Raw genomic sequence first — 14,390 nt, forward strand, 5'->3', positions numbered from 1 at the left:
AACTTATGTTAGCCGCGTTTTAAGCGATGCTTTGAAAGTTTAATAATATAATTATTATAAGTTAAAAAATGTTCAATTTGGTTCTATATTTAATACGTACATTGTGTAGATGTAAGAAACGATTAATACGATTAAGGAACGAAAACATATCAAAAAAATGTCCTTAAAAATGTAGTTGAAAATGTTCTAACGCTTACAACTTTTATGTAAAATGTTATAGTCGTAAAATCTAGTCAATTTGTTGAATGCAAAATATAAATATACTAAGTGTATAAGTAGAAATATACGAATCTAGTATTTAAATGCAAAGCCACAGTAGTTTGTTTGTGATATGCTTATCTTTCAGGATAAAAAAAGTATTTGTTGAATAAAAACATTATTTTAAATGTTGGCATTTAAAATAACAATATTATTGATATTGTTATATAAATGCACATGCTATTATTTATTACGGGTAAAATATTTTATTGAGAAATTAAGCAATACCAAAGATTGTTTAACATAATATACAATAACGTAGATATATCTACTATATTATATACATGCTATGTGACATTCGATGCACATATAATTTTATTGCGAAAAATGTGTTTCTTATAGTTACTAGATTGTTTAAATTATACATTTGTTGTCCCCTAAAAAACTTATAATAATATTTAATAAAACAACTATTTAAATGAAATTGAAGGCTATCTTATCCATTTTATTATCTTTATATGTGTGGAAGCAATAAAAAACTAATAAGCCTTTGATATTGAGTATTACGCACGTGTCGGTGCTTTGAAAAAAAATTCTTAATTCTCAATTACTTATCCCAGTATATTATATAATTTTTTTTTTTTATTATACACAATATTATCTCAATTGCAGCGTTTTGAACAACGCTGCTACCAACTTTGTACTTAAAACAGTATAATGATTTTATAAAGGTCATTTCGAACCAGTGAATTACATCAACGGTAAAAATATAATTTATTTTTATTGTTTTAATTATCATTGAAAAAATAACTGCCTAGTTGGTTTAAAATTATGCAACTAAAACTATACTATAAATATTAAAAAAAAAATGTTTTCAAGTTAGGCACATTACTAGTGAATGCTATAATTATTATATGTATAAGTATGTTCAGTAGGTACCTATACCTAATTTGTTCAGATACCTACGTATAACATGTTAAAATTGTAAATTTTAATGGAATTGTGTACCTATCATATTATGATAATAAGTGCTGATATTTATGTCATTAACATTCTTTTTTTTTTACTAGCCTAATTTAGTGTCCCACTGCCTGGGCAAAGGCCTCCCCTCGTTTCCTCCACTCGACCCTGTCGTTTGTAGTGTCCCGCCAATCCGGATAAAATGCGTCTAAGTCGTCCCGCCATCTCCTTTTCGGCTTTTTTTTTTATCAGGGTTTTTTTATTTAAATAGGTTAGTATTTAATAAGTACTTATAAAGTTCGAAGAAATTTAAATCAATTGTTTACTTGCGTTCAATTTTTAAACAAAGAAAAATCAACTATATTCTTACGCTATTGGTTCAAATTTCACTCTTGTACAGCTTGGCCCTAGAATGCTAAGAATAATTTATCAACTTAGATTGAATGTTAAATGGAAAATGCAATTAAATGTTAATCGTAACTTATACATATCAAATGTCAACGATCATGTTAGACATGACCAAGAATATCAAAAACATATCAATTGTTATTTGTAAGTGAAACGGATACATATCAAAATGTCCTGATATAAGATTTGTAGTTCTAAGTAAATGTTAAGGATAGTCCTATAATTATACGATAGATGTCTCTTGTTGTTCACCAAGTAGGTGTACAACGCCACCTTGTGTCAAGTAGAGTAACAAAAAGGTAGTTAATCGTATTAGATTATTATACACATGATCTCATTGTTTTATTGTTTATTACGAGTATTATAAATTATAAAATTGAAATCAATAGTTTATATTTTGTGATTATTTTCAAGTCGGTTTATCATACCGTATTTTTCAAATGTTTATTTTATTTTTTATTTTATTTTATTTATTAAGTTCTACCAACAGTTATTACATCTGACATTTAATTTACGTTAAACCATAAGAAACATTCAGTGATGCATAACTAATTAGAGGTAAACACAGCATTTAAAAAAAAAGGAAACAGTAAACTTAAAGTAAAAGTTAATGGCTAAATAACAACCTAACCTAACAACCTTATGAAGGATATACATACTATTTTTATGTTAATATTTAATAATTTTCGGAACCTGGGCAATGAGTCAGAATGAACGTCACAGCAGTGGCCGTGCTTGTTTAACAATCTACACAGTCGTGGAATGGGTGAATTGGCGCCTAGGACGGTTTTCCTAAATACCGGAGACAGAAGTGTCGCGACAGTCGATCCGATCGAGTCAAGTCGGATCGGTTCGACAGTGTCGCGAAGATTTAAATAAGATATTGTCTATGGTTTAACATTTCGATGAGACAAAAGTTCATATTTGGGTAATAACCGGCCATTCTCTCATTAGAAGAAGAAGAAGATAGATCTAATAATGTGATCTGATATAATGTGTGCTATCAAGTGTTATTATCAAGAAGCCAAGAAAGGCGACGCGCAGAGTCGGTGACCACATGGGCTGGTTTACCTGAAAGCTAAGTGTTTACTGCTTTGTACCTATTGTCTTATACTATTGTACAATTATCTTGATTTATAACTTAATAGCCATCTTGCTGGTTGCCACGCGGTAATCCGTGGATCCAGTAAGTTTGTACCTATGAGTTCACGATGAAGGTCGTGGAAGTTCTTTGGAGCCCATCTTAGGTAAGGCGGACTAGGTAATTTATAGATTATGTAGGAGAGAGGTGGCTTCGGCTGCTGGCGTCTCCTTCGTCAGTGTGGCCGGCTCTAGGAGTTCTGTGGTTTTGGCTGCTAGGTTCTCCTTTATCTTGTGCAGGAGTGCAGAGGTGACTACGGTCGCTATGTATTCCTTTATCAGCACGAAAGGGTGGCGGCTTCGGCCGCCAGGCGCCCCCCTTATGATTGTAAATGTGCAGCTATGGCACTTGGTAGCCTTCATCCGGTCTAGTGAGATGGTACTCATACATGTTATAGTAGCTAATAGATATCATTTGACACTTATTTATGATTGATGGAAGATGCCATCATCCTTAGAAACATATAGACATAAAAGATAGAGGTTTAAACTCTCATACTTAGTGGTAGACACTTAGTGATGCGTCATTTCATATAAACCCTTTTAACCACAGATGGTGCATAAGGCAGATGAGCGAAGCAGATTATCAAGACTACAACTGGACTGTGAGGTAGGACTAACCACTCCTCAACACTCACATACAATACCATTTATTCCTATTGTCGCGGAGTTCTGGACTATTATGGTAGTCTAGTATATTTGCTTGTCTATAGTGTTCATTATGAGAGCGTCGCGACAAGAAGGTCTATTTTGTTTCTAGGATATCTACATATATGGCACTCTAAATCTTAATGTTATTAATAATATATAAATAAATATTAATGTTATTTTTGTGAGTTATATTTTTGATGAACAAATATGTATGCTATTAGTATTATTTTATTATGAGTGATGCAAATTCATAAATTTGGTAAAATGATTATTATCAGTACCTATAGCAATTGCATTAAGCATTGGAAACCTGACATGTTAAATTGTATTTAATCAATAAAGTATTGAAATTGAAATAGAAATGTCCGTTGTGTTGTACCGTCTATAAGGTAAGACGGTGTACAAGCCAAGCCGCTTCTAATTCTTTTCCCCTCACTAGCTCGGAAAGTTGTCTTTTATCCTTTAAAACTAGCGGGGAAAAACGCATTTTATCCACTAGTGGGGAAAGTAATTTGACCTTGGATGGAGCGTGTTTAAGTAGCTTGACAGATAACAAAACGTAAAACGCTCATAATAATGATTCGTTTGATATTAATTATCATTAAACAAATGGTTTGAGAATCTAATAAAAAATACCAAATTTAGCTTTATTTAATGATTTTATGTCATAGACCTTAAAGTTCCATAAGAAACGTTTGTTTTTTAATAATGATGTTAAATATAATTCTGAACGCACAAGTTGAGTCAATGCAATTTCAAAACGCATCATTGACATTTCATACGTCAGAATGTCAACATTGTCAACAAACTTTTTACTTACAAACTTCTCACGTAAAATACAGAATTTCCAGTTTTTTGTTATAATATCGTAAAAAAAATAGTGATTCCAGTGACGAAGATGATCTAACGCCTGTGGATGTTGTACTTTCCTCGCTATGGTGAGGGGAAAAGTTTTGTGTTACACACGGGTGCAAATGTATTTTACTTCTCGTGTGTTGAAACACTCGCGGGTAAAATACAACTTTGCACCCTTGTATAACAAATAACTATTCTTTGGTATTCATACTCCACTTATAGAAGGTCGGTAGAGCAGAAAGAGCGAAGCTGTGTCTGAGCGACGTACATAAAAGTTCTTGTCCTATGACGGTCTTTCAACCCAAAAAAATATATAATCCGGCTTCCCCACATTGACTTTAATAAGAAAAGCTGCGAAATTCAAATAATGGTCACACCTGAACGAAGATATTCGAATTTTAGACCATAGCTGGGAGCTTTTTGGACTATAGTCGTGTGGTTGACGGTAGGGGAATTCCGTTTGCGTGTGTTTGATGCACGGCGCTCCCTCAGTCAAAAAACTTTGAGAACTCGTACGCAAAAATTACGCATAAAATCATTCAAATAAATTTAATATCGTACTTAAAATGGACAAAGTGTGTTCACAGTTTCACACAAATGGTAAAGATGTATAATTATCGAGATTGTGATTATGAGATGATTTCAATGTCTTAAATAGAAATATATCACTTGTTGATTGTTCGTTAGTTATAGAACTAAGTTTATTAGCAACAGCAGGGCCGTGTTGCATAATAAACTACAACTAATATTACAAGCGGAACTCCTTTTCTAATTGCACTTAGTTGTACATAAGCCAGATAGTCAAAATTACCGATATACGTGTTATGTCTTAACAATTAATCTTTCAATGTGTGTGGTTGTCAAAAATCTCGGTTGTGCTGTCTATAGCAGAAGAAACTATGAAGGGTACACGGAAAGAACATGTCTAGTCACTTTTTTCGGAAAATGAGATTTTCATTTCAAAATGTAGAGCTCTGAATGAACTATTTATTGGTTATATCTTTTGCTACCACTGTAGCATATGTAACCCAATTTTATTTTTGTTAAAAAATACCTGGTCACGGAATTACCATACATTTTGACATGGTTCCAAATTTTGTAACCGCGATTACTCAAAGTTCTTTTCGTGTACCCTTCATATGGTTCTCGAAAAGAAAACAAGAACATGACTAAAATTTTGGCCAGGATCCTTATCATATATAGATAGATGTTACCTATAAGTTATGTTCATATTATTTTAAAAAACCCTCGCTTAGTTACAGTCGTAGCTGACTGTAGCTGGCAGTCTCGAAGCATTTTGTTGTTGGTCATTTTGAGCGCCTGATAGAAAAATATAGCAAAACTGTTTTTAGTGGGTGTTTTTATTTTGTAGGCGCTCAGTATGTAGAACTGTAATAATTATTATACTAAACAATGTATGAAATAACATAATGGTTATTTGTTTTGTTCAAATTATTGTTTAACCCCTCGTGCTAATATTGATACCCGAGCTAGCGAGATTTCAAAATTGAACAACGAGCGTTGCGGGAGCTTTAAGGCACGACGGTTAAACAAATTATTATATAGGTAATTAATTGAGTATGCTATGTTTGCCCTATATTTACGGACAATTTTACTATCTAAATAATTTATGAATATGTAAGAATAACAACAAATTATCCGTGGTCGTGTCGCATAGTATTACATAGCTACACGTATATCAAAAAGCTTGAATTATGATTGTTAGATTTGTTAGACTTTACTGTAGGTTCCATATTGGAATATCGATCAGTAATAATTTGAGTGTTTTCTGTACATTTTGTAACCTAATTTAGGTAATCAGTCTCCAAATATAGCACTCGTTGACAGAGAGATCTCTAAAATGCTATTTCAGTACATCTGGTGATCCATTACGACACCCTGTGCCATAATAAGCACATTACGTAACTACATCGATAATTTAAAGGGCCATATGTACTGTAAAATGTACGATACACGTGCGAATAGGTAAAGTTTTCTATATTTCGCACTTGTATCGTAAATAACTATTATGTGGCAGGCAAGTCCAATTTAACGTCACGACGTTACAGATACTTGTGACATTTTCAACCAAAAAGTACCACATTGTCGCTTGTCAATAAGGTTGATTTTCAATTGAAGCTATATGGAAATAGCGCCTTAACAACCGACAATAAGTACCCTTTTTGATTGAGAATGGCACAGTTATCTTCATACTCGCAAAGCTGAGGCCGCAGTGTAGCGAAAAGGATACATCCACTTAAATATGTCAGTCAAATGAATATTTTTTAGACAGAAATTTCATAATATTGTATTGACAGATTTTTGCGAATTGGATCTTTTTCCCTAAATTACGGCCGAATGCGAAATTATAGGTTACATATAATACAGCGCCACCTTACAACAATATGAGGCACGGCACGCGGCGTTTTACGAAGGTTGTCAGTCCTCTGTATTCATTAGTCTCTGCTACAGGTTACAAAATGTCAGATCGTTTATCTCTGTTTATTAGTCTAGCTAAGTTCACTAGTACCTGTGCGTTAGCGGTAGGGGAGACTGGGGACAGTTGTTAAAAATTATAAAAGTTTCAACACCTACTTTTATTATTTGAACTAATTGTTAACTGACGTCTCACCACTAGACCAACAGTGGTTAGCCGCGTAAGCTGAAGACTCCGATTTGATTCCGGCCTCGGCCACCGATGTGCTTGGTCACTTTTTTTAGTGTATGATTTATCTATTGCAGTTTATAAAGTTATTTAGTAACCTAAAGGTTGCCAGAGTCAAGTCAATATATTGTTATAGTATTTCTTTGTTACCCTTTCGCATGTATGTTTCGTTTTGTAGGAGGTCAAAAGTCGTGGGTTTTTCCTCAGTCACCGTGCCAGCTAAAAAAAAAAATATTGTTCTCGAATAAACTGCACGAATGACTGCAACTGCAATCAGGATTCGTTATCATACACAGACAAAAGGTTATTAATCTTTTGGACGCCAATGACCGATATATCGGCAGCGCAGGTCCAACGCCAGACCAATTAATCCGTCGCAGACCACAGAGCAACATAGACCTACGTGCATTCGCATAGAGTTCAATTTCAGTTTTGACACTTCGGTTGCGTGGCGTCCGAGCATAGACATAGTATATACAAGTAGTTATAGACGCGCCACCGAGCGACCGGGGGTAAGAGAAAGAATATTCATATAAAATTTGGGCAGCATAGGATTTTTTCTCTTTCACTCTTATAAATTTCGGTATTTCGCCATCTCCTCCTACCTATGATGCCACCCGGTCGGTGATAAGGACAAAGCATGGCACTATTTTCTCTTTCCTCTTATAGGAATCGCAATAAGACTGTCTTTCTCTATCAAAGAGTGTCAGGCCCTTGCGTCCGAGTGACAGCTTTTAATCTTGTTTCATTTTGTACCTAGTAGGTTTTACTTATTTGAATGCCAAATAAAAAGTTTTTTATAGCTGTTTTAGTAAATCAAGTCCCCAGTTTCCCCTAAGCGACTAGCATTTCTGTTAGCGCAAGTAATTTAACTAAACATATCAGTAGATTGTATGTCCAATGTCAATTGAATGTTGCTCTCAATAAACATTATTAACGAATCAGGGTTTTATTTATTCCCATACATTTTACTATTTTTAGGGTTCCGTACCAAAAGGGTAAAAACCCCTATTACTAAGACTCCAATGTCCGCCTGTCTGTCACCAGGCTGTATCTCATGAACCGCGATAGCTAGACAGTTGAAATTTTCACAGATGATGTATTTCTGTTGCCGCTATAACAAATACTAAAAAGTACGGAACCCTCGGTGGGCGAGTCCGACTAGCACTTGTCCGGTTTTTTGTTTTTGTTTTACGTCATATTGGTTATATTATATTGAACCTTATTGAAAAGACGTAAGGCCCACCTAGGGGCAGTTAAGACTTGCATTTATATGCAATAAATATGTTACAATGATCATCAGATATATCGGAGCCGCCAAGGCTCAGCTCAGCAGCTCAAAAACATTCAGCACTACTTGCAAACCCCACTAACCCGGGGTTAACCGGTTAAATAGTTAACCCAGTGTCAAATTGTACTGGTAACCAGTAACTCCAGGTTTAACCGGTTAATCCCGGATTAGTGGGATGGTGCAAGTGGCGCTAAGTATATCAAAACGGGTCACTCAATGTAAGTCCAAAATTGCTTTACATGTTTTGCCCGATAACGAGGAGTTTCAACGGGCCCACTCGGACTGCGGGCTGCAGCAAATATGTAACTGATCCGTTTTAATATAATAATATTTAATGTCTGTGACTCACGGAAGTTTTTCAAAAATTGCTCGACAATATCTGAGCATGCAATTTAACGTGATAAGAGGCTTTGTTCAGATATTTGTGAACAGCTTGGGCGTTCCGATAATTCTGATGGCGACTGTAAATACTGATAATCAAAATAAAAAGACAACATACTTTGATTGATTATTTATTACTTCCTCAATCGTCCAAGATGAAACAAGTATATATACATATAACAATTAACGTCTCAACAACTTATACGTCATTCCCTAATATAATGTGTAACAGAATCAGGGATTTATCATAAAATAAATGAATGATATTTCTTAAAACAATCTAAACAGTTCTGGCCTTACATTTTTGGTAAGTTTTAAATTTCATGTATATGTAAAACTAATAATGTTATAATAGCTACAAATATATAAAACAACACAGAATTTCATCTAGTCAAAAGAGCTGGCGGCTTCCTTGCACAACGTATCAGCATTGCGATACAGCGAGGAAATGCCGCCAGCATCCTTGGTACAATGCCTCAAGGGCCTATTTTAGATTTGTCAAAAATATATTTAATTCATTATATTGTTATAATTTACGCTTAAAATCACATTACTAATGAGATAACTATAATGAAACCAATGTGACCTAAATATCATCATCATCAATATTATTCATAAAGAAATTATTACTACATAAAAATTAAATTTCATAGTTGAAAAGTTCATTATTATAAAAAACCAACTATAAATGCATTTGTTCATTTGCACACTTCCGCTTAAGTAGTTTTAAGAATACATTTTCATAATATTTTAATACTAACTTTTGCCCGCGACTTCGTCTGCGTGGAATTAGTAATTTGGGTACCTTAATTCTTAAACAAATCTGCTTGTTAATACATCCTTGTCAAATTGGTCCACACTATACATTTCCACCCCATTTTTTACACCCTTAAGGGATGATTTGGGGAATAAAATTATTCTATATCCTTTCCCACAGCTCAAACTATCCCCATACCAAGTTTCATCTAAATCGGTTCAGCGGTTATTGATTCCCCATACAAATTTCCACCCCCCTTTTCACCCCCTTGAGGGGTGAGTTCTGGGATAAAAAGTATCCTATGTCCTTCCCCGGGACTCAAACTATCTGTATACCAAATTTCAACGAAATCGGTTCAGCGGTTTAAGCGTGAAGAGGTAACACACAGACAGACAGACAGACTTTCGAATTTATAATATTAGTACACAACAAATAAACAGTTTATCTATCTATCTATCTATCTATCTAGTATGGATTGATCGCACTTAAACTATCGTGAGACATATTTCAAAATATTTATCATGTGTATTTTATTTTAACATGTCGCCAAAAGCGACTAAAAATAATAGTGAGTAAAAACCGTACTGTAAAAGGTTTGCCAACGCGCTATGGAGCGCAGCATTCTAGGTGTTAAACTAGCTGATCGCATAAGAAACACCACGCTGCGCTCAAAAACCGGCATCGCTGACGTAGGCGAGAAAACCGCTAGGCTCAAATGGGACTGGGCCGGTCACGTCCATCGCATGCATCCGGAGAGGTGGGCTAGCTTAGCAACCAACTGGATGCCGGTAGAGGGACGTGGACGGGGCAGGCCCAAACGGAGATGGCGGGATGACCTGGACAGCTTCCTGAACAACTGGCCGGAGGAAACACCAAATCGGGAGTCGTGGAAATCAAGGGGAGAGGCCTTTGCCCAGCAGTGGGACACTTAGTAGGCTAAAAAAAAAAAAAAAAGTAGAATAGTTGAAAAATCTAAATAAAAAAATCGTGTCCAGACTTTCACAGCAGAAGCACAAAATAAATAATAGTACTAGATACAGAAGATTCACTTTCAAACAAACGCGTGTATTACGACAAATGTGGCCGCTAGGTGGCGCAAGCGCGAGCAGGCGTCCGTTCCGTAGCGGTGCGCGGCAACTACTATGGCTAGACACCAAAATTGGTGTGGGCCGCGTGTACTTGTAGCGACGCGACGAAGCCGCGGAGTGAGTCACGCCCGGCTGAAGTTTGTGTTCATTGGATTGTACATTCATTTTTGACAACCAGACTAACCGCATGTACGGAGCAATACATCACTATTATTTGCTATGGCCCACTTGGCACCACGGGGTTAACTGGTTAAACCTGGAGTTATAGATAAAATTATTTCAACTGAGCTCATGCACTTACCTGTTTACTCAAAGAGTCTCAAGAATACAATGCCATTCGAGTGGTAAACCACAAATTAGGATAACTACCTCGTAGTATAAGCAGATTATAACCGCCTTGAAATGTTAGTATAGATTAACGACTCAATTTTTTTAACAATAGACTACAAAATACACTTTAATAATAGACTACTAAATAATGGCTAACATAACTTTTTGTGCATTTTACAACCGTCGACACTCAAAGTGGCTAAGGTGGATATGATTTCACAAAAGATTGAATACGATATTATCTTTTTAGACCATTTTAACCCCATTCAACAAGGAATAAGGTTAAAAATTCAATATACATGCAATGCACTTCTAACTTATTTTGTAAGTAACTGGTTGGCGGCTACGTGAACAAAAGCAGATAACAGTATTGTAATAATACAATGCCATTGTTACTACAGGTAAGTGCATGAGCTCAGTTGAAATGATTCTATCTATACCATGGTTACCAGTATAATTTGACATCGGGTTAACGGTTTAACCGATTAGTGGGATGGTGCAAGTGGCGCTGAGTCATACGAACCCGCCGCAAAAAAGCCGCTCCCATACAAACGAAGTTAGGCTTTTATTTTAAAGCGACATGCATAAATTACATGACACTTGGCATGGCATGAACATTTACATCATGGAGACTATATAAAGGAGCCAAATCTCTATGTACGAAGTGTCCATCAAAAAACAGTAATTAGGCGGCGCCACCATACACCGAAATACTACCAAAAACAACCTACGTAATTTGGTCGGGTTATTTGTTACCTTATATGGTTCATGTTATACTCATGTCCCAGAGCCTAACTACCGCCACCGGAGAGATTAGGAACTATTATTTAAAGCTGAAAGCGGTCACTTTTGCAACAATTCTGCCATAAGAGATTGGCATCCTTTCTATACCATCCATAATTCACATAACATATAAAGAAGGTAATCAATATCACATAATCCTCAGGATTTGGAATGTATGTTTTCTTGAAATCTGGAAAATTATTACATAGTGTAAACTATACTACTACTATTACCAAACAGGATATAGTAAGATAGAGCGGTACTGTCATAGTAAATTTTGTAACCACAGTAAATTCACTGCCATCTATCGACACACTGAAACTAAATATGAATATTTATAAAAATACGATAAAATGTAGTTAAATATAGATAAATGATTTTTTTATTTGCATTAAGAGGCCGTAGTCGATTTTGGAGCAAAAATTTAAAATTGATAGATTTAGTTGTTGTAATTATACACGTTTTGTTACGTAATATCTAAATAACAAGTATTGGTTTCTATTAGCACGTGTTCTCATCTTGCCTTTTAATAATGAGGTCGGGAGCGTGCGTCACCGGTAACATATGAAAAGGGGCAGTTTTTAAAAATTCATCAAAAATTTATGGTGGTAAATTATACAAATTCATGCATAAGAATAGTTTCAGCAAATGTTGTAGATTGTTTAAGTATCAAAATTACGTTGAAAATAAGTCGATTTTCAGAGAAATTGTCACTTGTTTTGAAGTAATCTCTGGAGAAAATTGATTTCGTCTAACTTTCATTTACACTACTTCAAAGTCATAATAATAAAAATGTAGTCTGATAAACGTCAAGTACAGGATATGTATAATACAAAATTACCATGTTTAGCCGTCCACACTTTACGAAATTTACAAATAAGAGCGACAAAATCTGTGTTTTACGCGCGTTTACCTAAACGTCCATCAGAAAAGCAAACATTACTAATTTAGTGAGTCTGTTTTCAAAAAATTATCTGATAAAAGGTAAGATAAGAAGACGTGCTAATAGAAACCAGTACTTGTTATTTTAATTAGGTAACAAAAGGTGTACAATTTCACCGACGAAATCTATCAATTTTACATTTTTGCGACTAAAATCGACACCGGCCTCTTAATTATTTTTATATGATTTTGACCCATGTTCTTTCACCGTTAAAATTGTTAAATAACAAACGAAACCGTCAACGCCCTCTATACGAGAGTAGGCCAAAGGTAGTGGCGCCATCTGATCGAGAATCAAATTTTCGTGATTTTCGTGGCACGTTTTTTCCTGAGACTGTATCCATCTATTACGGAGTTATATCTATATTTGCTATTACTAAACTAAAGCACAATTGAAGCCACCAACTTGTACAATGAGACTAGGGGTCCGTTTAATAACAGCTTGCAGCTTGTAATACAAGTGAAAGTCCCTTTTTGACATCTTTTGTTAGAAAGGGACTTTCACTTGTATTACAAGCTATAGGCCGGATCGAGTTACTCTAAGGGTAAAAATAATTTACACAGTCTACTTTGTTCTTAGAATGATTACAATATATGTAGTACCATAATTAGGGTCATTGTGCTAGTTTTCGTCCACTTTGAATATAAACCTGCATTGCTGCACAAATTTGGACTTATTGCAATCCTTAATGTCTAAACAATATTTTTATCTACATAAAAATACATACTCAATTAATAATACAACCGCACATTTCAATTAGTCAACAAAACGTTGGAGGTTGTCGCTGTATAAGGGCGTCCGCGTCGCGTGCGCGGTTGCACGGAGCGGGCGCATGCGCTCGCACGCGGGTGCACGGAGCAGGCGCACGCGCACGCACGCCGGTGCGGGTGTAAGTAACACCCGTCGCACGCGTCCGCGCCAGCTAGCGGCCGCCGTAATCCCCTCGGCGCTCGCCGCCCCGCTGCCCGCCTAGTCGAACGCTCCGCTCGACGCTCGCCACAAGGCCGTACCCTTAAGGGCTGATTTAGACGGTGCGAAAAATCGCATGCGAGTTTCATTATATTGCGGTATTTGATCGGTCGGCCGAATTGGTTGTAACCTCAATAGTCCGCAATGTAACTTAAATCGCATGCTGAGTTCGCTTGCAGTCTAAATTAGCCCTTAGTGTAAGGCCTGAGTGGACGCTCGAGTTGGGCGTGCAGCGGGGCGGGGCGTGCGGCGTGCATGTTCAACAAATGCAAACGTATAGGAGCGGCCTTAGTGCACGCTGCTCACATCACTTGTGAGCCCGACGCCACGCTGCCCGCTTAGTCGAACGCTCCGCTCGCCGCTCGCCACAAGGCCGTACCCTTATGAGCGTGATGGTAGTTTTTGATAGGTCGTAATCGCGGTCTATAGGAACTTACCGGGCTTGCATTCAAAGCATTCGTCGTTTTTCACCTGGAATACAATACAACACTTTAAACTCGAGTTTTGTACACATAATTAATGTCATTACCGGGTCTAACGCGATTAAATTTCATTATTTTACCTTTTTTTCTTTTTTTTCCTTCTTTAAATTTAATCGCGTTAGACCCGGTAATGACATCATTTTTTGGAATAGAATACATTGATTTAAGCGGTTAAACATCAACTGAATTTATTTCAAGTTCCCTTAAAAGCTTTGTGAGCTAACATTATAAATGCGAAAGTGTGTCTGTCTGTCTTTTACCTCTTCACACTTAAACTGCTGATCCGATTTAGTTGAGATTTGATATAAATATAGTTTGAATCCCATAAAAATCATAGTTTTTATCAGGGGTCGGAAAAAGGTATTTGCTCCATACAAAAATACCGGTATTATTACGTTCTTTTTCGTTCTTTTGTTTATAATTTCATTTTTAATGGGACGTTTTAATAATGCAAAATTGTTTCCTAAATGATTCATTCCTACGTAATGA

At 35.9% G+C, this 14,390-nt stretch overlaps 1 protein-coding gene across 1 annotated transcript in view; it reads right to left on the minus strand.

Moving 5' to 3' along the window:
* Positions 1–8,664: 8,664 nt before the first annotated feature.
* LOC134749093 (mitogen-activated protein kinase kinase kinase 4) overlaps positions 8,665–14,390 on the minus strand; it is a 66,132-nt gene continuing 60,406 nt past the window's right edge. Inside the window, exon 34 of the mRNA XM_063683999.1 lies at positions 8,665–13,890. Within this exon, the coding sequence (XP_063540069.1) occupies positions 13,843–13,890 (48 nt within the window). The 3' untranslated portion in view covers positions 8,665–13,842. The remainder of the gene's footprint in view (positions 13,891–14,390) is intronic.

This window comes from Cydia strobilella, chromosome 2 (assembly GCF_947568885.1).
Source record: "Cydia strobilella chromosome 2, ilCydStro3.1, whole genome shotgun sequence".
Classification (NCBI taxonomy): Eukaryota; Metazoa; Arthropoda; class Insecta; order Lepidoptera; family Tortricidae; genus Cydia; species Cydia strobilella.